The 25,967-nt window shown below is 40.8% G+C and overlaps 1 protein-coding gene across 3 annotated transcripts in view; it reads right to left on the bottom strand.

Annotated features, from left to right (window-relative positions):
* Positions 1 to 16,667: 16,667 nt before the first annotated feature.
* PLA2G4A (phospholipase A2 group IVA) overlaps positions 16,668 to 25,967 on the bottom strand; it is a 158,311-nt gene continuing 149,011 nt past the window's right edge. For all 3 annotated transcript variants that reach the window (XM_047076921.1, XM_047076924.1, XM_047076922.1), the window contains 2 exons: positions 25,730 to 25,887; positions 16,668 to 17,284 (listed from right to left, as the gene is read on the bottom strand). In XM_047076921.1, coding sequence (XP_046932877.1) covers positions 17,153 to 17,284; positions 25,730 to 25,887 — 290 coding nt within the window. In that variant the 3' untranslated portion in view covers positions 16,668 to 17,152. The remainder of the gene's footprint in view (positions 17,285 to 25,729; positions 25,888 to 25,967) is intronic.

The following is a 25,967-nucleotide window of genomic DNA, read 5'->3' as shown; positions in this document are numbered from 1 at the left end:
CAGCTGTTTAGATAAACTCTGCTGTGGGTCTCATATGTAAAAACTGAATGAAACTTTACTTTTCTTATTAATAGCCTTTCTATTAATAAGACAATTGAGCACTCTATGAAGAATTCCTTTTATCTTTCAAATTTGGCCAATTTAAAGGATCTATCATCTATCTGGCCACCGACAGATGGAATCCTACTAAGGACAAGGCCTTTATCACACGGGTAGTAAGGATGGTGTGGCGACAACAGTATTTCCAGTTTCCTGTGAAAATATGCAGCGTCTCTAGTCACAGACCTGCTAATCTGTGACACCAGGCAGGCACTGCTACAATGGGACTTTTCCAGCACTAACAAGCAATGAGGGGTAAGATGACAAAGGTCCCTCCTGGCTGGGACTTCTTATAACAAACATGTCTGGCATGAGCTGGCATGTCTGGACAAAGAGGGTGCTGCTAGTAAGTGCACATCTTGCAACCCCAGTCTATTTGATCAACGTCCACCCAGGTAATTGTACCCTGTGGCTGGTGAAGACCAGAGAACATTCTCCCCGGTAATAAAGCCAAGCTCTTAGGACACAGAACAAGATTAAAGGAAAACCTCATCAAGATTGTACATAGAGGACCCACAGCAAAGTTTGTTTAAACACACGAGTCTGATGAGAACCTTGAAATCATCAGTCTGTGAGGCTGGCTGGAACAGCAGGCTAATGAGGCCTATGTCTGCGTTTCCTCCCTATGGTAATTCCTTTTTATGACAAATGACACAAAAGACAAAGAAAAACAGTGACCGTCTCTGGGAAGAAATGAATCATTCAGAGCAAGAGTACTTTACCAAATTTATAAGAGTTGCCAAGCCCAAGGAACTGGTTCCATGAATATTTTCTTCTGATGATCTAACTTTAGAAAGAGAGAGAAAAAGGGCTCTCCGTACTCTTTCTCCACGAGATTCTTCAGGCAGAGAGCTGGTGGGGATGGGGATTGGGTGAGTACTGACATAGTAAAGATTCCTACCTTCTTCTGGTTTTTGGAAGACGTCCCAGGGTCTCTCAGCTGCAGCAGTGTCCAGCCAGAGAAGTTTATTCTGCCGACTACAGCAACTTCTGGAGAGGAGAAATATTTCTCTACCTTTCAAGGTTCTTCTAGCTAGTCTAAGAATTAAATTGACAGGAGACAGATTAACAGGAGAAAAAACAAATTTAATTAGCTGTGGACAGAGGTCCAATATTTAAATTGAGACCCAAAGAAACAACAAAGACTGGCAGCTTTTATACTTTTTAGACAAAGAAATAAGAAATCTTTGAGAAATGGGCTGTAGAAAAAGTAGAATTGACAGCAGAAAGATAGTAATGAAACTTACATGTGGGAACTTGAATTAGTAAGGAATTCTAAACAGTATTTGGGCTGGAGTAGTAAATTACTAAAAGTAAAAAGGTGTATATATATATATATATATATGCACACACACATACATACACATACATACATATACACACACATACTTCTTCAGCCACGAATTACCTGTCTGCTGAGGAATGTCATCAAAACGACATGACCACTGATTGACCTATAGGCTGGACTGGGCTCTTGGAGGCTCCTCACCCCACTCTTCTGTCCTTGGAATGTGGGTTACACTTGCCTTTCCTGTTCCCAGAGGCTGCTCCAAGACAGAGCCTTGAGATAGTGATGTGTTGAGAAGACCTGTACTGTATATGTGACTGAACACAGTTAAGGCCTCCTTATAAACTTTTAAGATTGGCAGGCAGGTGGGAGGACCCTTTCCTCTTGCTGCTACCTAAGACACGCCTCTATATAAGTTTTCTTTGCTTATTAAAACTGCCACCTAGAGTTGCCTGCTTCTTTCTGTGATCTCTACCTGTCCTCTGTGTATGGGGGCTGGTTTTAAAATGATAACTGAGAAACCCTTAGGAGGGTTACAAATCAACCCGGTCTCTGATGATAAGGGGGTCTCTTTGCTTTCTGGTACAGGAGGGTACCATTGACATGGGTGATTTATTTCCTGCTTTCAGGAGACAAAGGGGAATCTGGGTGTCCTTATTCCACTGGCTGTTTCTGAAGTAACTTTAATTCAAAATAGTAAGTACGCCAAAGTGGCATATTTTGGGGTAGCCTGCTCTTGGTCCCCATGTGTACATTGGTGTAGGTTCGAGTTTGGAAAAAGGCAGATGCTGTTGTCCCCCCAACAAATCACTCTGGGAACCTAGATTCTCTGGACATGGCCCACTTCAGGTCCCTGCTTGCCCAGACCTGCAGCAGCCCATACATGGGCAGTATGCACCCCATCAGCCATCCTTGGATGGCTGGATACCCTAGTGCTATGGAGCTCAGATGAGTCCCCAACCAAATACATAGCCTCCAGTGCAGAGGGAGTCCAATCTCCCCAACATCATTGTGAAATAACAGCTTTTCCAACGTTTATTTATTTTTGGGACAGAGAGAAACAGAGCATGAACGGGGGAGGGGCAGAGAGAGAGGGAGACACAGAATCGGAAACAGGCTCCAGGCTCTGAGCCATCAGCCCAGAGCCCGACGCGGGGCTCGAACTCACGGACCGCGAGATCGTGACCTGGCTGAAGTCGGACGCTTAACCGACTGCGCCACCCAGGCGCCCCTGAAATAACAGCTTTAAACTTGCAACAACCAGTCCCCATTTGGACTGGCTGACTGCAGGGGTCCCGAGTTTACCTGTAACCAAGGCTCCCAGATGTCTGTTAGTAATGAACACTCTGACCAGCCCGTTGGATCCAGCCCTGGCGAGACAGCCCAGACTTCTCTAACTCTGTCTTCAGGGTGAATATTTGTAGAGATTAATGCTTGGAATTAGGCAGATGCCAATCAGTATCCCCAAGAGCCCCATCCTGTGACCCATCCTTGCCCAACATTGCCCTGCTTGTGTGTGCCTGGCTACCCAGACTTGTGAGGCTTGCACATGTGCAGTGAGAACCTGTAAACCATCCTTGAAAAGATGGACCCCCAAAGCTTAGAAACTCTGGCCACAGGTATAACCTCCAGCGTGGAGGAAGCCCACCTTCCAAAAATCCCTGAGGTGGCAGCTGCAAATGGGCAACAATCCCCATGTGGATTTGCTTTTGCTGGGTTCTGGGCTTCTTTAGGAACCTGGACTCCTACGTGGCTCCTAATGGAGGATACGGTTTCCTGCCCACGTGGCCCAAGGCATGTAAAATACCTCCAGCTCTCTCTTTAGGGCGACCACTCCACAATGGGTAGTTTGGCCTTGCAATCTGTCTGGCATTTTGCACTGCTAAGGGCCCATTCCTATGAACCAGCCTCTTGCAACACTTGCCTCTTTCAAGGACCTGGCTGGCCTGACTGGGACAGTTTGCACAAGCCATATATATCCGGGCATCTGCCCTTGGTAGCCAGGCCCCTTCAGGCCTGTGGAGCTAGGGCCAAACTAGTACCCCCTTGGGGTGCCTGGGTGGATCCAACTTTGGTTCAGGTCATGATCTCGAAGTTCATGAGTTCAAGCCCCAGTGCTGGGTTCTGTGCTGCTAGCTCAGAGCCTGGAGCCTGCTTAGGATTCTGTGTCTCCCTCTCTCTCTGCCCCTCCCCTGCTTGTGCTCTCTTTCTCTCTCTCAGAAATAAACATTAAAAAAAAAAGTACCACCTTGTCTCAAGGGTAGAGAGTGCCCACCCCTCCAAAAATCACTCTGAATCATCAGCTGAAGTTGGCAACAGTCAGTCTCCCTCTCTGCTGGGGTCCCAGACTTCAGCAGCGATCAAGGCTCCCAGTGAAACTCTGGCCTGGCCCCAAACACCTACATAGCCTCAGGCATGGAGGGATCACACCTGCTGAATAGAGTCCTGAACCAACAGGTACAAATGGGTCTTTAGGTGGGCTTGCTGCCTAATGGGGTACATCCCTAGGAACTAGGATTGCTAGGTGTCGCCAAATGAAGGCTAGCCTATCCTATAAAACCAGCCCTCCCTGAAAGGCAGGGCATTCAGGGCCCTCTGGGTGTGTGGATCGGGGTCAGTCCGGAGTCAACTGCATAGCCTCCAGCGCAATAGCCCCCCCTACCCCACATCTTTGTGAGGTGGCTGCTTTAACCTGGCAACAGTCCAGTCTATTTGGAGCAACTGCCTAATGGGGCCCCGGACTTACCTGTAATCTGGGCTCTCAGATGTCTCGGTGTGGGATATCCCAGCAGCCTGGTCATCCTGTCTTGGCCGGGTAGTCCGTACACCTCCAGCTTTACTTTCAGGGAGAATATGCACATTTGTGTGGATTACGGCTTGGAATTAGGCAGATGCCTTATATCCCCTGTCAGCCTGCTCCTGGGACCAGGCCTCCCCAGACACTTTACTTGTAACAGGTCCCTAGCTCGTCTGGCCTTTGCCGCATGCACATGCGTTAAGTAGGCACTTGCCGGCCAGCCTTGGGCAGCTGGGATCCTTCAGGCCTGTGTGTGGAGTTCTTTCCTGTTCCCAAACGCCCGCATAGCCTTTTGGGCATATGGAGCCCACCCCCGAAAATCCTTCTGAGGAAGTAGTTTTACAATAGTGATAGTCCCAATTTGGACCGGCTTCCATAGCAATCAAGGCTCCTAGATATGTCTTACTGAAGGATAGATACCCCAGCCAGTCTGCTGAGCCAGATGATGGCAAGGCAGTGCAATTTCCTCTGGCTCTGCTTCAGAGGGAATATGTGCATTTTCGGAGGATGATGCTAGGAATGAAGTAGATGCCAGGTACCCCAAAGAACTCGCTCCTGTGATCAGGCCTTTCCCTACAGCTGTCTTCTTCCAGATCCCCCGCGACAACCCGCACCAGCGCAGCCCGCACATGCGCATTCCTCACCTCGTCCCCCGGCTTTGGCCTGTAGAGGGCACTCCAGGCTCGCGCAGCTGGGGAGGACGCTCAACCGCCTGAAAGTAATCAGAGTGGAAGGAACTCGCGCCGGTGAAGTTTATTCGAGGCTCCATTTGAAACAAGATGGTTAGTTCCCATGTGGACTGGCTGCCTGATGGGGTTCTGGGCTTACCAGCAATCAGGTCTCCCATGTGTCAGTGAAGGATACCCTGGCTGGGGAGTCCAGACTCCTGCAGATTTACCTTCGGGAAGAACATGCACATTTGTGCAGGGCAGGGCTTGGAAGTGGGCAGATGCCGGTAGCCCCAGTAGCGCCCACTTTTGTGCCCCAGCCTCCCCGTACAGCTGCTCTGTTGCAGGTTCCTGGCTTTCCTGACCTGCACCGCCACGCATGGGCAGTCTGTACTGTCTTCATCTGGACTTTGGCTGCCTGCACTCTTCCAGCTGTTTGGGTTTAGGCCAGTCCCCAAAACCTTCATAGCTTTCAAGCTGGAGAGTGCCCTGCCCCCCCCCCCCCAAGTCATTTCAAGACAGCTGCTTGAACTGGCCTCGGTCAGTTCCCATTTGGACTGGCTGCCTGAAGTGGGCCTGGGCTTCCCCAGCAAGCAAGCCTCCCAGGTGTCCCCGGTTGGTGGATCCCGGGGTAGACCTCCTGGCCCACCCCTGACAAGGTGGTTGAGGAACTTCAAGTTCTGCATGTATGGGGGATATTTTCCATGTGGTAGTTAGAGGTTTCAAGTACATATATGCCTTGTCTCCAAGAACCCCTTCAGAGACCCAGCCTCTCCTTGTGCCCTTGTGGGTCCCTTGTACCCTGAACTGCCCTGCACTAGTGTGCAGTTTGTCCCCTTCAGTCAGGCTTGTATAGTGGAGCCGGTCCCATGTGACCTGCATAGGCCAGTGTGGAGGGATCCCCGCCCTGAAAACCACTGTGAGGCAAAAGCTGCACATTAGTGACAGTCACTCCTTATCTGGACCCGCTGCCTGAAGAGGTTCTGGATTTTTCCAGCAACCGATTCTCCCAGGCTTCTCTTATGAGGTGGTACCCGGGCCAGTCGCCTGGCTCCACCCTGACAAGGCAAGCCAGTAACCTCCAGTCCTGCCTCCAGAGGGAATGTGTACATTTGTGTAGACCAGTGCTTGAAAAGAGGCAGACGCCTCATGTCTCCAAGATCCCCATCCTGTGACCCAGCTTCTAAAGACTAGTGACCTGGTTTGGGTTTTTGGTTTCCCTGAACTATGTTGCAAACATACGTGTAGTTCACACCCAATCAGCCGGCCCGAGTTCAGCTTGGGCCTCCCAGGTTTGTAGAGTTGGGGCCTGGCCCTGACAACCTACACAGGCTCTAGCACCCAGGGGACCCACACCCCCAAATCACCCTGAGGCAGCAGCTACACATTAACAACAGTGAGTCACCATTTGGACTTGCCTGATAGGGTCCTAGGCTTTTCAGCTACCATGGCGTCCACATAGGCTTTATTAGAGGGTTCACCCCGGGCCCCACCGACTGAGGTTTTAAGTGCCAAGATATGTGTGTTCAGAGTGATGAGGTCCTTTGTGTAGGTGCAGGCTTGGACACTGGGAGAGGCCTGTTCTCCCACAAGAATCCATGACAGTGACAAAGACTATTAGGTTTACTTGTTTATACCCTCCATATACTCAGATTATACCATGGAAACAGATTGAGGCTAGAATCCCCCTTTCTTTCCTGCCCCAAACATGTCACTAATTTAAAACACTCTTGTCAAACTCTTCTCAAAAAGCATTAAAAATTGTGTGCCAGGTCCTTTTCCAGGAGCATAGGGAATGTATCCTCATCAAAGTTGTAATTCCAGTATTATAAAGCAAATGAGAACATAGAATTGAATTCCTCAGTCGGCCTCAAGAAGTGAGGAAGGTACCCAACAGAGGAGGTGATGTTTCTAGGACTCCCAATGAAGATATGTTTTCATGGGGAAGGCATTGCTGATGGAGTGACCAGTAAATATAAAGGTGGGGGGGGGGGGCTGTGAGACAGAATGAAGCAGGCTGGTGAACGGAATGCAGATTGCGAGAGGCATAGGGGTGTGATGGGAGAGAGAGGGGAAAGGAAGGCTAAAGATGTAGGTGGAAACCAGACAGCCCCAAGCTCTAGGTGTCTCTGTAGTGTTGTGACTGCTTTCCTGGACTGAATGAGGAAGCCTTGAAAAGATTTCAACGGGAGGATGACAATCACATTTGCATTTTGGAAAGGAGGCTCTGTAGCAGCATGAAGGCTGGATTGGGGGGCTGATGAAACTTGCTTCGGGGACACTTGTAAGGACACTGAGCCACTAGACTCCTGTGCTCTAGTCAACAGAGGGTATATTCCAATGTGTCTCCTATCAGAGACTTTGCCCTTTTTTCTGTTTTTGTTTAAAATAAATATATGATTGTTCTATTAACCTTATTCTCCTAGAGCTGATTAATGTTACCACTGTTTCCTTCGATGCTTTACAGGGCTTAGTATAGCACTTGGCCTTAGTGAGCATGACATAAATGCTAATACTTAAGCCAGAAATTAATGAAACAAGAGGTTGGCTGATGAAAATCAGAAACTGGGCCTGGGATGGGTTTGCTGTTTCTTTGGTGGAAACAGAGAACATAAGGCTGATCTAAAGGCACAGGGGTGGGAGCACAGAGGGTCATGCTTAACTCTGCAAAGGTGACTTTGAGGCTTCACTGAAAATATTTCCACTGGATCTAGAAGAACAATCCAGAAGAACAAAGTTGTCCAAAGGAATCGTTAATGAGAAAAATGCAATTAAGGATCGGAGTATGAGAAAGCACACGCGAAGTTCATTCAGCTGGAGCAGGCAAAGAGTGGTCAGAAATCAGCCTAGGAGTTTGTGTGGAGATGAAGAGCTTCATAAGCCATGCTACATTTAGCTTCTTTTTTCAATAATATTTTTAATATCTAGTCATTATATTTACTATCTGCTTTGCATCTTCACTCAGTGTAGTGTGGGGGAACAGAGGAAATTAGCTCAGGCTAAAACGGAGAAAGGGAAGGTTATTAAGAGTCACTTTGTTAAGGTACGGACAATAACTTACATGGTGGGGTTCAGCACACATGGTAATGGTTAGAACTCTGCCTAAAATCTCTCCTTCCAACCAGGTATCTGGTCTATGAAATTTTTTAATTTATTTTTTTATCTAAAAAAATTTTTTTTAATGTTTGTTTATTTTTGAGACAGAAGGAGACAGAGCGTGAGTGGGGGAGGGGCAGAGAGAGAGGGAGACACAGAATCCGAAACAGGCTCCAGGCTGTCAGCACAGAGCCTGATGCGGGGCTCGAACCCATGATCCGTGAGATCATGACCTGAGCCGAAGTCGGACGCTTGACTGACTGAGCCACCCAGGCTCCCCTGATCGATGAAATTTCTCTTCAGAGATGAACAAACATCCTGATTAAAGTGCCAACAGAGCTACAGCTTTATATACTCTGAGTTGGAAAGAGGCATGAGTCCACCTAAACCGTCCCCCACTGCACCTAGCAAATGAATCTCTTGAACTCATGTTCTGTGAATAGGTGGATAACTCCAGTGACAAGGAATTTATTCACATCATGATTGTATTCCATTCCATAACTGGTAGAAACTTTCCCCCTATTTACAGCTGCACAGTATGTAATTCCTCTTCCACAAGAAATCTGGTAGTGGTTTTCAATTCTTGCCAATTCTAATCAATGGGTATGAATGACCTGGGGCGGTACCCAGCAGGAATCTACAACTTCGTCCAGATTCATCAGGAAGAAGGATGGTTCAATGGCTAGGTCAGTTAAGTATTCTGGAAGGGAGAGTGGCAACATATAGGATATATATTTTCATTCCAGACTGAGATATTTGAAGCCAATAGCTTTAAACAACTCTACCGCCTGTGTGTTAAGTGGTTCCCGAATTAACACCTAGTATATAGAAGAATCTGAATAAACGTCTTATCAGTGGATTCAAGACACTGTTTCTAGTCACACCTCCACCCCTGCTCTCAAGTCATTTTTCCTTAGATATTCTAGACAATGTCTACCCTAAAACCTTGATGCCATACTTCTTTTCCACTGCATTATTGGTTTATTGGATTCCGGTATAGGGTTCTCCATTCATGACCATTAAATTTCATCTAATTAGATTTAACTTGTTGCAACATATAAAGAAAATTACTTGTCAAAATATTCTAAGGGTTTAGAGTTCATGAACTTAATACAGGTCAGTGGGTTGATGCCAAAACAAATCCTAAAGTGATATTAAGATGTATAGAGGGATACGGAATCGACAAGGAGGTATTAAGCTTGCTCCAGTAGAGAAATACTTGTCCCTAAATCCTACTTGGAATTCTACTTACCTTTTAAGAATTAATCTAAATGCCAGCTCTCCATGAAAGTTTCCCTAATTAACCCCTTAAAATTTTTTTTTAACATTCATTTTTGAGACAGAGAGAGACAGAGCATGAGTGGGGGAGGAGCAGAGAGAGAGGGAGACACAGAATCTAAAGCAGGCTCCAGGCTCTGAGCTGTTGGTACAGAGCCCAATGTGGGGCTCAAACTCACAGACCATGAGATCATGACCCGAGCTGAAGTCGGACACTTAACTGAGCCACCCAGGTGTCCCCCCTAATTAAGCTGTTTTTAATGAATCACCCTCAGCAATTTGTATAAACATAATTTTTGGCATTTGTCATCTTATAGGTGTTCTTTTCTTTTACTAGTTTGTAACCTTTAAAACAATCCAGTCTTATGCATTTTGGTATCTGCCTTAGGTCAGGTTCTCTAGGGAGAGAGACTGAGATGAAGGTTCTTACATAAGTAATTTAACTTATTTTTTTAAATTTTTAGTTGGTATTTTTGAGAGAGATAGCGTGCATGAGCGGGGGGAGGGGCAGAGAGAGGGAGAAAGAGAATTCTAAGCAGGCTCATGCTGTCAGCGCAGTCTGACTCGGGGCTGGAACTCACGAACCCTGAGATCATGACCTGAGCCAAAATCAAGAGTTGAACACTTACCCAACTGTGCTACCTAAGTGCCCCATGTAAGTAATACGTTGAAGGAGTACTCTTAGACAAACAATAAAGGAGAGAAGCTACACAAAAAGTGGGTTTAACTGTACTCTTACCTCAGCCTGATCCTTGGGAGAACTTTGGGCAGGAAAAGCATCAGACAATCAGCCCATCCTGAGATAAGGCAGCCCTTTGTAGCCCTACATCAATTAGTCATTGGTTGCAGGCTTCCTCCAGGAGGAAGTCCTAACAGCGCCAGCATATCTCCTCAGCTGAAGGCAATTCTCAGGAGAAGGCTGCAGGGATGGGCTTTTAGAAGCCAATACAGCAGCTGGAGGAAGGGGGCCCCCGACCAGGCAACGGGGATCTGGCCAACCACCAACAGTGCCTGCTATAGTTGCTGTCCAGAACCAAGCATGGCATCTTACACATACTGGGACATAATAAATGTCTGCTGAACTGCACTTTTCAAAGTGTTCAACCAAAAGAACCACTTTTCTATTCAACAAAAATTTTCTTACTGACTATTGCTCATTTTGCTTTAATGTTTATGCAGCCATTGGTGGTCCTAATTGGATTTATCATTTTGGTATTAAAGTAATGGAAGAAATACAAAAACCATTAGGATGTCATAAAGCTCTATTCCTTAAAATATTCAGCAAAAGCTGGGGCACCTGGGTGGCTCAGTTGGTTAAGCGTCCAACCTCAGCTCAGGTCATGATCTCATGGTTTGTGAGTTCGAGCCCCGTGTCAGACTCTGTGCTGACAGCTCAGAGCCTGGAGCCTGCTTCAGATTCTGTATCTACCTCTCTGCACCTCCCCCACTGGCATTGTCTCTCAAAAATAAGTAAACATTAAAAGAATATTCAGTGAAAGCAATTTCATAGAATTTTTAGCCTATGATTTATTTTGCTGGCCTTTATTCAATATAGGTAAGTAGAATTTGCATACATCAGCTGTAAGAAGAGTTAAAAGAAGAAAATGTGGATATGAAAAGGAATCCACTCATGTAAAACCTCCTTAATTATTTGAGAATCTTCTGAGAGCCTACTGCCAAAGCTTTAAGAACTTTTAACAGTTTGAAATAGTGTCAAGCGAGGGGCACCTGGGTGTCTCAGTTGGTTTGAGTGTGTGACTCTTGATTTTGGCTCAGGTCATGATCCCAGGGTTGTGGGATCAAGCCCTGGTTCAGGCTCCACACTGAGCATGGCGCCTACTTGAAGTTCTCTCTCTCTCCCTCTGTCACTCTACCCCCCCACCCCTGCTCACATACACTCCCCCTCTCTCTCAAATTAAAGCAAAACAAAAAACAAAACAGTGTCAAACTTACAGAAAAGTTGCAGGTAGAATTTGAAGAGAATATTTTTTTCTTTTGTGAGCCATTTGCAAGTAACTTGCCAACATAATATCTCATCACCCTGAGAATTTTAATGTGTATTTACTACAAATAAGGATAATCTGCTATATAATCACAATACAACAATCAGAACCAGGATATTAACATCGATACCAACAATTTTCCTGATGACATCCTTTATAACAGTAAGAATCCAGGTGAGAATCACACACTGTCTTCAACTGTCAGTCATGTTTCTTTAGTTTTCTTCAGTTCAGAACCATTATTTAGTTTTTCCTTGATTTTTCTGACCATAATACTTTTGATGATTACAGGCAATTATGCTTGGAGTTTCCCTCAGTTTGGGCTTGCCCGGTATTTACTCATGAACAGACTGAGGTGATGTCTCTGTGGGACTATCACAGGAGAATTCTGCACCGTTCCCATTGCATCCTGTCAGGTGTGCAGGATTTCAATCTGTTCAATTGCTGATGATAATTTTGATTATTCTGCCAGATTTTTCCATTATAAAGTTACTTTCCCACTTTGTAATTAATAAACATTGAGATGATTTATTATTTATCAACATATTTATTCATCAAGATACAGTAATGATTTCCTATATTATTCGATGGGATTATGATCTGTTGCATAGCCAACAGATTATGATCTGTTATTATCATTATTTATTTTAATGCTCAATTTTCCCAAAGGGAGTCAGTCAAGCTGGATTCTGTGTCTTTTGGACATGTTCCTATTATTCCTTGAGCACTTCCTTGCTTTCTGGCAAAATAAAATGGTCTAAGATTATTTTATACTTTTCTTGTCCCAGCCCTAAAATCAGCCACTTCTCCAAAAAGCCTAGGTTTCTTTTTGTAAATAATGAGATTTAAAGGCCAAAATTGAGTGATGTCATCAAGAGGGCAACACAGGATGCTCCTTTTCTTCCCCTCACAAGAAGGACAATTAACAATTATTCAAGAACAAGACACCACTGAGAATCCTAGAACATAGGAGTAGTGCTAAAGTACCCCCTGCCCCCGCACCACAGAGACCAAGTCAGATCACATTAGAAGGGTAGGGGAGGCAGCTACACATTGACTGAATTGCCTCTTCCACAGACCAGTGCAACACTATGCAGAGAGGTCTTTCCTGAGCCTCTCTGGTTCCTCCAGTGGGGAAAGAGAACCTAGGGAGACAACCAGCCACAGCTCTCCCCGCCAACCCCCAGCACTGTGAGTTGCTTTGCAGGAGCCCCTTCTCTGACTTCACACCACAGGGATTATACGGGAATCTGAGGGGCCAAGACAGAATAGAATGACATATTCAAATATTGAAAGAGAGTAACTGTTAACCAAGAGTTTTATACCCAGTGAAGCTGTCCTTCAGAAACAAAAGAGGGATACGGACATTCCCAAACAAAAGCTGAGGGAGTTTATTACCACCATACCTGCCTTACAAGAAATGCTGAAGGGAGGTGTTTGAGTAGAAGGAAAAGCATGCTAATTAACATCATAAAAACATTAAAAAAGAAGTATAAATCTCACTGGTAATGGTAAATATATTGTCATAGATTGTAGAAAATGGTAATAGTACAGTGCATAATTCATTTAAGACTCTAGTTTGTAAGTTAAAAAAATAAAAATAAATAACAATATTAGTAAAAACCATTACTACAACATAATATTAAAAAAAATGTAAATTGTAACAAAAATAACCTAAAATGTGAGGGAGAGGAGAAGTAAAAGTGCAAAGTTGGTGAATTCTATTGAAGTTAAGTGGTATCAGTTTAAAATAGGGTGTTACCAGTTTACACTATTTTATATAAGCCTCATGATAACCACAAAGGAGAATCCTATAGTAACTGCATGCCTACAAAACCACAAATAACAAGTCAAAGTACACCAATACCAAAGACATCACAACACACAAAAAAGGTGGTGGCAGGACAAGAAACAAGGATCAGTGGATCTACAAAACAACCAGAAAATAACTACTAAAATGGCAATAGTAAGTCCTTATCTATCAATAGTAACTTTAAACATAAACTGATTAAATTTTCCAATCAAAAGACAAAGAGTGGCTGAAAGAATTTTAAAAAAATCCAATAATATGCTGACTATAAGAAACTCAAATTAGCCTTAAAGATCAAGACAGACTGAGAGTGAACAGATGGAAAAAGAAATTTCAAGCAATGGTAACAACAACAACAACAACAACAACAATAACAACATCAGGGTAGCTATGTCAGACAAAATAGACTTTAAACTAAAAAGGTAAAAAGAGACAAGGTGATTATATAATGAAAAAAGGGTCAATATATCAAAAAGACATTACATTTTCCAGGATAGACCATACATTAGGCCATAAAACAAGTCTTTGCAAATTCAAGAAGATTGAAATCATACCAGGTATCTTCTCTGACTACAACGGCATGAAACTAGAAATCAACAACCAGAAGAAAACTAGAAATGCACAAACACGTGGAAATTAAACAACATTCTAATGAAAACCAATGGATCCAAGATGTAATTAAAGGGGGAAATTAAAAAAAAAAAGATTGAGGCAAATGAAAATGGAAACAACATACCAGAATTTGAGCCGCAGCAAAAGCAGTTCTAAGAAGAAAGTTTATAGCAATAAACACACTAAGAAACAAAAAAGATCTCAAATAAACAGCCTAACTCTACTCCTCAAGGAACTAGAAAAAGAACAGCAAAGTGAACCCAAAGTTAGCAGAAGAAAGGAAATGATAAAGATTAGAGCAGACATAAATGAAATGTAGAACAGAAAACAATTAAAAAAGATAAAACAAACTATTAAGTTGGTTCTTTGAGACAATAAACAAAATTGACAAGCTTTTAGCTAGACCAACTAAGGAAAAAAAAGCCCAAATCACCAAAATTACAAATGAAAAAGGAGACATTACAAATGATAACATAGAAATTCAAAACATCATAAGAGGCTACTATGAACAACTATATGCCAATAAACTGGACATCTAGAAAGAGTGGAAAAATTATTAGAAACATACAACTTATCAAGACTGAATCAGGAAGAAATAGAAAATCTGAATAGACCAATTACTAGTAAGGAGATGGAATAGGTAATCCAAAATCCCCCAATGAAGAAAAGCCCAGGGCCATATGGCATCACTGGTGAATTTTACCAAACATCAAAGAAGGATTAACACCAATCCTTCTCAAACTCTTTCAAAAAATCAAAGAGGAGGGAACACCCCCAAACTCTTTTTATGAGGCCAGTACTATTTTGATACCAAACCGGAAAAGAACACTAGTAGAAAAGAAAACTACAGGCCGATCAAAAAATATCCTGCTGAATATAAATACAAAAGTTTTCAATCAAATCCTAGCAAACTGAACTTAACATCACACACAAAGGATCATTCACCATGATCAAGTGGGATTTACCCCTGGGACGCAAAGATGGTTGAACATATGCAAATCAATCAATGTGATGCATCACATTAACAGAATGAAAGAAAAGAAACATATGATCATCTCAATAGACACAGAAAAAGCATTTGACAAACTGAACATTTATTCATGATAAAAATTCTTAGCAAATTAGGCATAATTAGGAACATATATTAACATAGTAAAGGCCATATATGACAAACTCACAGCTAACATACTCAGTGGTAAAAGGTTGAAAGCTTTTCCTCTAAGAACAGGAACAAGACAAGTGTGTCTACTCTTATCACTGCTATGCAATATAGTACTAGAAGTTGTAGCTAGAGCAATCAAGCAAGAAAAATAAATAAAAGGTAGCAGAATTGGAAAGGAAAAAGTAAAATTGTCTCTCTTTGCAGATGACATTTTATATACAGAAAATCCTAACGACTCAACCAAGAAAAAAAGCTCTAATCAATGAATTCCATTGCAGTGTACAAAATAAAGTTTCAGAGGGGCGCCTGGGTGGCTCAGTTGGTTAACATCTGACTTCGGCTCAGGTCATGATCTCACGGTTTGTGGGTTCAAGCCCCGCATCAGGCTCTGTGCTGACAGCTCAGAGCCTGGAGGCTGCTTTGGATTCTTTGTCTCCTCTCTCTGCCCCTCCCCCACTCACTTGCTCTCTCTCTCTCTCTCTCTCTCTCTCTCAAAAATAAACATTAAAAAACTAAAAAAAAATAAAGTTTCAGAATACAAAATTAACATACAAAAATCAGTAGCATTTCTATACACTAACAACACATTTTCTTAAAAAGAAATAAATTGATCCCGTTACAGTAGTATCAAAAACAATAAAATACTTAGAAGTAAACTAAGGAGGTAAAAAAATGTCTACTCTGAAAACCATAAGACACTGATGCAAAAAAAAAAAAATCCAAATAAATAGAAAGACATCCTGTGTTGATATTGTTAAAATGTCAATACTACCAGATTCTATAGTTTCAGTACAATCCCTATCAAGATTCTAGTAGTGTTTATACAGAAGTAGAAAACACACTCCTAAAATTTATATGGAAGCACAGAAGACCCTGAATAGCCAAAGAAATCCAAAGAACCAAGCGGGAGGCATCACACATCCTGACCTCAAGGTACCCTATAAAGCTATAGTCCTCAAAACAGTATGGTACTGACATAAAAACCGACAAAGAGACCAATGGAACAGAACTGAGAGCCCAGAAATCAACCCAAGCATACATAATCAACTAGCATTTGACAAGGAAGCCAAGAATACTCAATGGAGAAAAGACAGTCTCTTCAATAAATGGTGCTAATAATTGGACATTCATTCTTCCTTCTTTGAATTATCTTTCTTTACGTTCTCTATTCATTTGTCTTTTTTCGATCACCTTTTATTCACATTCATATGTGTGAGGAAAGATAAAGAAACAATAACAAAGAAGAAGGGAACATTCTTTCCTTGGCTGATTTATGCATACAAGAAATTGGTGCCCAGTACACTTCATCAGACATGCTGCAGCATCTGGGGATACAGCAGTGGACAAAAGCGACAAAAGTCCCCACCCTCAAGGACCTTACATTCCAGTGGAGATGACTGACAATAACCAAGACAGGTGAGTTTCTTTACTATGTTGGTTTCTCCTTAGGTTTACACCAACCCTGAACCTTAGCAGTTCAATGGGAACAGAAACCACTGTCATGCGATACAGACTGTCCCTAAGCCAAGACTTCCAGGTACAGCCTGTGCTACTCTTCTGGATTTTTCTCTGAGGTCAACTGTTCTCTGGTGGGCAAACAGTCCAAGATAATCTCGACAAAGTAAAATATTAAACTAGAAGAAGTTACATTTTTTTTTCTACTTGATGAATAAATGCATACCATTTGTTCAACAGATTACATGTCTTCTCCTTTAAGAAAAATAACCATGATTTAAAATGATATGTTTCACATTACCAGTTAAGATTAACAACTTTTGTGTTTGAAACCTTTGAATCTGAGAATGTTTCATAGTTTACAGTGCAATACCCCATTAAAAATAAACAAAAAATCTGTTATGCTAATTGCATATTGATGTATTTATTTCATGTATGTATGTATGCATAATATAAATAAAAAATAGTGTTGTCTCGTGGTATGAATAAATCCAGTCAGTGAATAACATTTACACACAATGCGAAATCTTACTTATTGAGACTGAACCGTTAATGATTCTTAAAAGAAAACAATTTTTCAAAAAGAGGACACATAAGATAGTTGGTGAGGAATGTCTTAGCGACAGTGTATGTCCCTACATTTGCATCAGGAAATTCATACTGACAGAGAATGTAGCTGAGCATAATTTTACGTGATCACATCATCTGCCAACCTAACAAATTTATAACAGTGTAATTCTCACGCGGCTAAGTAACTTCAACTTTGAGTATCAGCCAGTCTCTTGTGATCAGTACTAACATCTATACTGTGTTTTCAAATCCAGTTGTAATGGCATTTCAAACTGCCTCAGCTTCAGAAATTGCTACCCTTTCCACAACACAAACTATGCTGCAGGTTTGCTTAGAAATTCCTTGTTGAAGAATCGTCTTGCTTCAACATTACTAAGAGAAACCGAGCAACGAGACGGATTCTGTCTTCTGTATTCAATGCTTTCAACTATGGCGTTCTTTATCACCTGCAAATAGAGGTAAAGTATGCATAATTAGTATTGCTCTAGCCCCCTGTAAGCATTTGTTTGGTCAAAACAAATATCTAATTGATCTTTTTAGTATAGTTTTCTTTTTGAAAGAGAGAGAGAAATCTCTGAGTCATGCATGTGTATAGTTAGCTCTAACATTAAGCTCATATCCAGATAATCTTCCCTCCCCAACAAGAGAAAGCAGTATTCTGGGAATGTTCCAGATTTTGTGCTGATAAAATTGTGAATAAAACATTTGTAACCTGGTAAATGTATCCTTATTCTGGTTTTCTATGGGAAGGTGTCAAGAGGGAAGAAACAAGTAAATCTAGAATTTATGTTCTTTGCTGTTAGTGGATAAGCAGAAATGAGGGAACACAAGGAAGTAGAAGACTTTCTTTAAACCTACAGAGAAAAGAGGCATTGCTGAAGACCTGCCCTGCTTTCTCAGCTAAACAAGTACAGGGATAAAACATGGATGTCCTCTATCTAGAAAATGCCATACTTAGTGATTTTATGGATGATCACTATTTTTTATTCAGAATAATCTTCATATATACTCAAATTAATGGTGACTATAACCTCTAAGAACTTCCATTGCAATGATCATACTCTCTTCTGGTGTGAAGTTAACCTACTTAAGAACTTCTGGAAAGAAGACAAGACTTGGAATTTGGTTGAAGCAGTTGTTGCAGAGAATGGGAATGGGCTTTGGCAGAGAGGCCTGGCTCTGCTGCTGTTTTGGAACCCTGTCCAAATCAGGAAGACTCTATTCCCTAGGACTGGACTGTAGGATTTCATCTTAACCAACGAGGTAAAAGTTTGAGGGCACAGAAGAAAATCACAGGGGTAATTTTACAATCCCCTTTATTCTCTACCTCAGGGACTGTCAAACAGCATTAAGGTATTATCTGCCTGTGTTTGAGCCCTTGGCCACAGGTAGGAAGCCTTGGCAAACTCATGTCCACAGCCAGTGTCACTGAGCAAGCCCAGGTCAATGCCTGAAAGAGAGAGATACTGAGTTGAGTAGTGCTAACATGTAACTAATATTCTGTGACTTTGTGTTGGGCCCGAAGGGCAGGCTCCTCTAATTCTCCAATGGTAACTTTAAACAACAAACAGTTGTATTCTGGAAAGAGGGATTTATCACAGAAATGGGACACCTTTATTTGCTTTATGATTTTTAAATTATATAGAGAGAATATATATAATACAACATAGTATCATTTACGTATATTTAATTGTCTTATGGGCTCAACTGTTACTGAGGTTTTTTAAGTAAAGCGGGTATTTGCTGACGCCATTTTCCCCATGAGTAAGGGAAACATAATTAATTCTATGGTGACAGAAGAGGCTTCAGGTCTGTGAAGGAGACCTTGACCAAGGACCTCCAGGCTCAATTACTTCTTGGCTATGTGAGGTCAAGGGGAATTAGCTTAAATCCTTGAACCTGTTTCTTCTCTTCTCTTCTCCTTCCTTCCTCCCTCCCTCCCTTCCTCCCTTTCTTTCTTTCTTTCTTTCTCTCTTTCTTTCTTTCTTTCTTTCTTTCTTTCTTTCTTTTCTTTCTTCTTTCTTTCTTTCAAAAATATTTATTTATTCTTGAGAGAGAGAGAGAAAGAGAGAGAGAGAAAAGGGGGAAATCAAGCAGGGGAGGGGCAGACAGAGAGAGGGAGACAGAAGATCTGAAGTGCGCTCTGTGCTGACAGCAGAGAGCCCGATGAGGGGCTCAAACTCAAGAGCGGAGAGACCACGACCTGAGCCGAAGTCAGATGCTTAACTGACTGAGCCACCCAGGCACTCCTGTTTCCTCTTCTTTAAAGTGGGAATAATAATACTAACCTTGGCTTTTGTGGGGATTGGAGATCATTTATATAAAGTGTTTTGCACAGTACCTGGCACGTAGGAAGCATTCCCTGACCAGCACCTATTTATTGTTGTTATTTTTAAACTGACCATGTGTGCGAGAATTTAGGAGCTTTAATTTGGATGTGAGGCTATAAAGTTTACCAGAAATAAACACACAAGGTATATCCAATTGTGGGCTTATTGTATGGTAGAAGTCAGCAAACCGATTCTATCAAGTGGGTCCTCTGTCTTCTTTCAGTAATCTCTCTGCCTTTCTACATCTTATGTCAGCAAGTTTTCAGCTGGTTTCTCCTTCACCATACCAGCACAAGACACATGAACCCTCACTGCAGAGAAATACCCAAGTAAAATAAAAACCAATGGTTTATTTTCCAAATACCTAAAAAGCTTTAAAATATAACAAACCACAGGGAACTTATACTAATAATGACTGCTGTCAACTCCTTTATAATGAATTCATAAACACGCAAAAATGAGCAGTATCAGTATCCTGAACTAGTGGATTTACCGTAAGTGGACGTTGCAGGTGTTTCTAGAAAACAGGCCATTTTTATAAAGGAAAATGAATATTTACATTTATTAACTGAAAATCCCAAATCACATAGTTAGAATGTGCGAGTTGAACCACTAGGTGGCACATTAATACTAGGAAGGCATTGCCCCGATTTTTCAGATTGCTGCAGAAAACAGCCATTTGTTGTGATTTATAATTCTGTGACACAAACAGAAGAGGCTAGACTCAATACTGCATCAGTTGCTAAATCCAAACTTTCTGGCATGATCCATGGTACAATCACATGTATCCAAAGAACTCTTAATGTGGATCCTTAGAAACTTAACAGAAGACCATGGGGGAGGGGAAGGGAAAAAAAAAAAGTTAGAGAGGAAGGGAGGAAACTGTAAGAGACTCTTAAAAACTGAGAACAAACTGAGAATTGATGGGGGTTGGGAGGGAGGGGAAAGTGGGTGATGGGTGCTGAGGAGGGCACCTGTTGGGATGAGCACTGGGTGTTGTGTGGAAACCAATTTGACAAAAAATTTCATATTAAAAAAATAAAATAAAAATAAATAATAAAAAAATTAAATAAAAAAAAAAGCCACCCCCCCACAAAACAAAGAGGCAATATGCCATCTTTGAATCTTCCTATTTTTAAAATGGTATTAGGGGTAATCTTCAAATAGTGTTTGTATCTAATTTCCTCTTTCATTCCCCTCTGAAATTCATTGAGATTCCAAATTCTTCCCTTTCATGTTATACTACAACAGCCCTCATCTCTCAAACCTCTTCATCCCCCTGCTCATCCCTAAGTATGACTGACCTCTGTCATCCTTCACTTGTGCCATTCAGTACCCTTCTAATGTTGATCCAGACTCTAAATCTATGGCAATAAAGGCCAAGAATAAGAAAAGGAAACATGTTAAATGTGATCTTCTCCCCTAGAGGCATGAGATTAGAAGCAATCCACAAGCAAATACTGAATTCCCACAACAGAAAATGAAAAATGATCCCCAAGAGGAAAGTTACTGTATATTTTGAAAGAGAAATAAAAATTACAAACATAGAAGACTATGAGAAGATATTCTGGTCTAAATTACTATGAATTTGCCAGCAAATGCCTGCCTTTCCAAAATAAACCGAGTGTCATAGAAACAGGCACCCTATTAGTCTTGTCATTTTTGATCCCAGCATTTAGAACACAGAAGGAGAACCATAAATATTTGTCAAAGTAATGAATGCATGGAAGGTTGATCAAAACAAAGTTCAACTCATGGAGATAATGAGATGAATAGAAGGACAGGAAGATTCTATAAGTGTGGTGGATGGACTGGGCATTCTCAGTAGAATTCTAGACGATCTTGTAAAACGGGCTGAAGATAGGAGATCATGGCATGCGTAGGAAACATCTGGGAATTGGCCTGGCAGGAAAGGAGACTGTGTTTGGGAAACAGGAAAGAAGGCTTCTTGAGAAAAAGATGCTTCAAAAGTGAGGAAAAAGTGAGAAAAAAACCCCTGTGACCCCCATCTTGACTCCTCACATGATTGTGTGGCTTCCAGCAATCTGCCTACGTTACCCTTGACTCAGTTTCTTCACATTTAAATAAAGATACCTACCTCATAGGCTGATTTTAAGTGTTAACTATTCTAGGGGAGAATATCTAGCTTATCTTAAACACTCAAAACTGTTTTTTTGTTCTTTTTATTTTGTACACTGTCATATCCTTAGTTACGAAAACAGTGCCTGGCACAGTAGATACCCAACAAATCTGTGTTGAGTTAATGAATAAATAAGATGGAAAGAGATTATAGGCAGCATTAAAGGTAGATGATTTGGGGCCTAACATATTAGGCCATCATATATAATAAGCTTCTAAATTATTTTTTAACCTCTTTGTGTTTTTTAAAAATATATTAATTTAATTTTTTTTTAAGTAGGCTCCACCAACGTGGGGCTCGAACTCACAACCCCGAGATCAAGAGTCCCATGCTCTACTGACTGAACCAGTCAGGGTCTCCTAAATTATTTTGGAAAAGATAAAAACTTTAACTTGTACCTAAGTGCTCTTATGACGATGATGAAGAATTAAGTACCAGTACTTCTGGATACATGCTTTTCCTCATTTTAATTAACATCTAGTATTTTCCGCTTTAAAGAACTGTTTGCGAAAGAATTTTAAAAGCTCATTATTATGCATCATTGGAACATGTTGAATAAGTTGACACATAACCTTAGAATATGCCTACCAAAGTAATCAACTGAATGAGTGAGGCTGTATAACAGTGCATTTCCCTGTGGCAGTTAAATCAACAAGGTCCTGGGAAGGAGAGGCCATATTCCCTCCAGATCAAATTGGGGGTTTATGAGTCCAACACGCTCCATGCCCAGGCATATAAGGTGTAGAGTTTCTGTGTGGTCAGAAATTCTGCCTCCAACCAACAGACCTGTGTCCTGCCACTTGCTCTCCTCCCCTCCTATGACATCAAACTCTTTAAAAATTTCAGCCAGTAACTCAATGACATTTTAAAAATCATTCACAAAAATTTTATCGCATATTTACTTTAGGTGCCTGGCATCATGATCAATGTCTCTGGAGGACACAAGGTAAATAAGGCAAGTTATAGTTTTCAAAGGGTTTAAATTTATAAGTAAAAGTAGAAGACAATATGAACGCTGATAATAATTATCATTATCATATTAATTGCTTCAATTTATAGTGTCTCTTACATGCCAAGCCCTTAAATTACATTATTTTACTTAATAATAATTTACTTAATAATATTTTACTGTAAGATATGTATCATTGTTTCTCTTTACAAGTGAGGGAGGCAAAATTTGGAAAAGTTAACCAACGTGTCCAAGATCACCCAGCCAAGAGGTAGCAAGCAAGGATTTGAACACCCAGTTTGGTCTGACTCCAAAGGCCCTTCATTTCCATACCACATGTTTTGGTATAAGTCATTCTATGGTAGGTTTCTTAAAACAAACAAACAAACAAACAAACAAACACACACACAAACAAAAAACCCCAGCACCCACCCCCGCCCCCACCCAATGAAATACCGCCATTGTAAAAGCACCGAGGCAATGTTCAGGGAGAAAGAATTTGGGAGGACTGAGTAAGTGCAGAAACCTGATGCTAATGAGAAACCCAGGCTGTTGTCACGATGTGAGCAGAAACAGAGCAAGAATTCTCTAAAGATGAACTAGAATTTAGCTTTACCAAAGAAGGCCAGCTAGGATCTCTGGGAAAATAACCCAACAGAAGCATATAGCTGGCAGAGACAGGGTGGCCTTTTCAGAGTAAAAAGTTAAGCCAGAATGTTAATCGAAGATGAAAATTTGCCCCAAGCCAACAGTGGTCATGGCCACAAACTTGGAAACCATCTTCTATGGAGTTGGCAGTCAGGGGTCTGCATTAAAAGAATTTCTGTTCCTAGGGTCCACAACTGGCAAGCAACTGACAGTCCATGGGAAGTAAATATGTGCTGTGTTGCTGAAGTATGAATTAGTAAGCTACGCTATTCAGGTGGTGTGGGAATGAATGATTTAGCTAATGATTGAGCCTAATGAACTCTCCAGCATCCTGCCCTGGCAGTTTTGTTGTTCTGTTTTATCATCCCTTATCAAGAAGCTTTGATGCTGATAAAATTTGTTTCCTTGGTTACAAGTGTTTCCTTGGTTTGTTTCCTTGGGGGAATAGTCAAGAAAGAGATAAAATGTCAGTGAATACTGGAATTCCTACCCGGGTATGAAATGTACCCACGTGTACGTTCACACACACACACACACACACACACACACACACACAGGAATCACTTGAACACAAGTCTCAATGGTCATAAAATTTAAGAGGAAGTTCACATTCACTCATGACCTCCCATTCCCCCCTGCCAATTTATTGCCTAGGCTACTATTACCTGTACAGACTTGTCTATGTTATTAATTCTGGGCATTTGCGAAGGTCTTGGGGGGTATCTAGCATGGTATAGGATATGGATACACGTAGGTAAGATTCCCATTTATTGAGCGGCTTCTGTGTGCAGGTTATCATACATACATCACCCGATGATTCACTATAGCTATTATGATAGGTGCTGTTACATCTGTTTTAGAGATGAGGAAACTGAGACCCCAAAAGTAGCTTATTCAAAGTCACACAAGTGGCCCCTTTGAAATCTAAATAAGATATAAAGCCCATGGTCTTACTTCTACATTCTATGCCAGAAACATTCTTAGAAGCAATTTAAACCTGTTTTATTAATTAATGTTTGATGAGTTATATTTCAGGAAAGTTATTTTGGAATTCAGTTCATTTTTGCTTAGGCTTTTACTTGTTCGTCTACGTGTCAAACAAACTACTTTTGAGAATATATAAATAGAACTGTATCATTCTTTATAGCAAATAGCTTAGCAGACTTTATATAAACCAGAAGTGAAAGCAATGAGAGAAATGTAGTTGTTTAAATTATATATCTATATCTATCCACTCACACATTCAGACTATATAGAGGTATGTAAATATGCAGATGTAAATATGCAGATGTATGTGTGGGTATTCTTTTATTTTTCCAAGTCTAACAGGGTATTTACATATTCTTATATTCTATTTTTTTTCCATTTGAGGACAAATGGTCAAGTTTAATGCATTTAATCCCAAGGAATACACAGGTTTGAGTTTGCTGGTTTCATACCAGATATAGGATTACTATGATATTACCCCTTAGTTCTCTTCTGACAGCATGGGGTTTTATAAAACACAACTCTATTTTGAGAATGTCTGTTCACCCCCTATAAGTTAAAAATTAAAATACTGATTTTCTCTTAATATTCTTTAAATTTTTACAATCACCACAGAAACAATGTAGCCTATGGATTTCAGATGTCCACTGATTGTAAGATAAAAGAAAAAAGAAAAAGATAAATATATTTAGAAAATGATACATGCTATAAACTTTACTAAGCATGTTTGATGTGAATTATCACATATTATTCATAAGTAAAGGCTGACAAGAAACCATTTTAGAGTTTTAGGAACTGAAGCTTATTAGGGAAAAATTTCATGTTTATAAAAATTAAAGATACTGATTAATAAACATATTATGGCATAACTGTTATAACTGTACACAATTGATCACCACTAGTCTCAGGCCAACTAAACCCACAAGTGAACCAGACGTGCCGGAATTCTCTTAGTGCACATGGAACACTCATCCACATACTGTGCTTTCTTTGGCATCATTCGTACAGTATCCAAAAAGACTGGTAAGTCAGATAGGATACCTTTCCCTCTCCATTTAATACCTTTATTTTTCTTTTATTCTTTTTTTTAATGTGCAAAATCCAATTAGGCTACTGAACTTGGGCTTTCACAACTGATAGTAATTTATTAGACACTATGGTTTGGAACTACAAACCAACATGATTTCAGTTACACAACCACGTTCCTAAATGGTGAATTAGAGATTACAGAATGTCACATAGACGCAGAATCTTAGCAGCAGATTTATTGGGGATAGGAATGACTAATACTGAAGAGGATGACTTGTTGCTGAAGTTCCTAATGCAAAGCATACTTAATATCTCATAGGTGAAAAATGAGAAGGCTGTGACTGATGGCAACATGCCCAAGATATACAAAAATAAAGACGTTTAAAAGCATGAGTGTATCTATGAAAGCTCATGATATTTTAGCAGATTAACTACACTTCTATTACATTCATTTTCCTACTCTTATATTTCCTTTTTATCACATTTCTTCCTACTTATAATTTATTTTATCATACGATGAATACATTAGATACTCTGGGAAAGAAGCTGAGTATTAAACAATCCTTCAAACAAATAATAGTATAAAATGTGGGCTCTGCCCAAAAGCAATCTTGGAAAGATTGCTTTTCTTATTTGTGAATTTTATAGGGTTCTTCTGGAGAGTAATACAATAATTTACAAAAAATAAAATGGTACACTTTGGGTGGCATCATCCATAAACTTTATTTTTAATTAATTAAAAAGGTATTGCTATGTTTATGTGATATAGAAGTATGTGACACCATCAATGATCACAGGAGATACTTACATCAATGTTGTTCAGGGTATTGAAGTACATGAGATCATGCAGCCTTTTGAATGCTTGATTTGGATATTGAAAGTTGAAGGTTGAAAATGGTGATTCGGGGTCATCAAAAATATCAAAATCAGCTATTTCTTTCTCTTCCTTAGTTTCTCTTGGGACACCTAAATACCCAAAGAGTCTCAATTGGTGTGATTTTGAAAACTACAAAATATCTCTAAAACCCAAGAAATAAAACATACAA

This window comes from Lynx rufus, unplaced genomic scaffold (assembly GCF_022079265.1).
Source record: "Lynx rufus isolate CCGP_SWC_20201006 ecotype Redwood Valley unplaced genomic scaffold, mLynRuf1.p SCAF_15, whole genome shotgun sequence".
Classification (NCBI taxonomy): Eukaryota; Metazoa; Chordata; class Mammalia; order Carnivora; family Felidae; genus Lynx; species Lynx rufus.
This window is presented reverse-complemented; position numbering and strand designations above follow the sequence as displayed.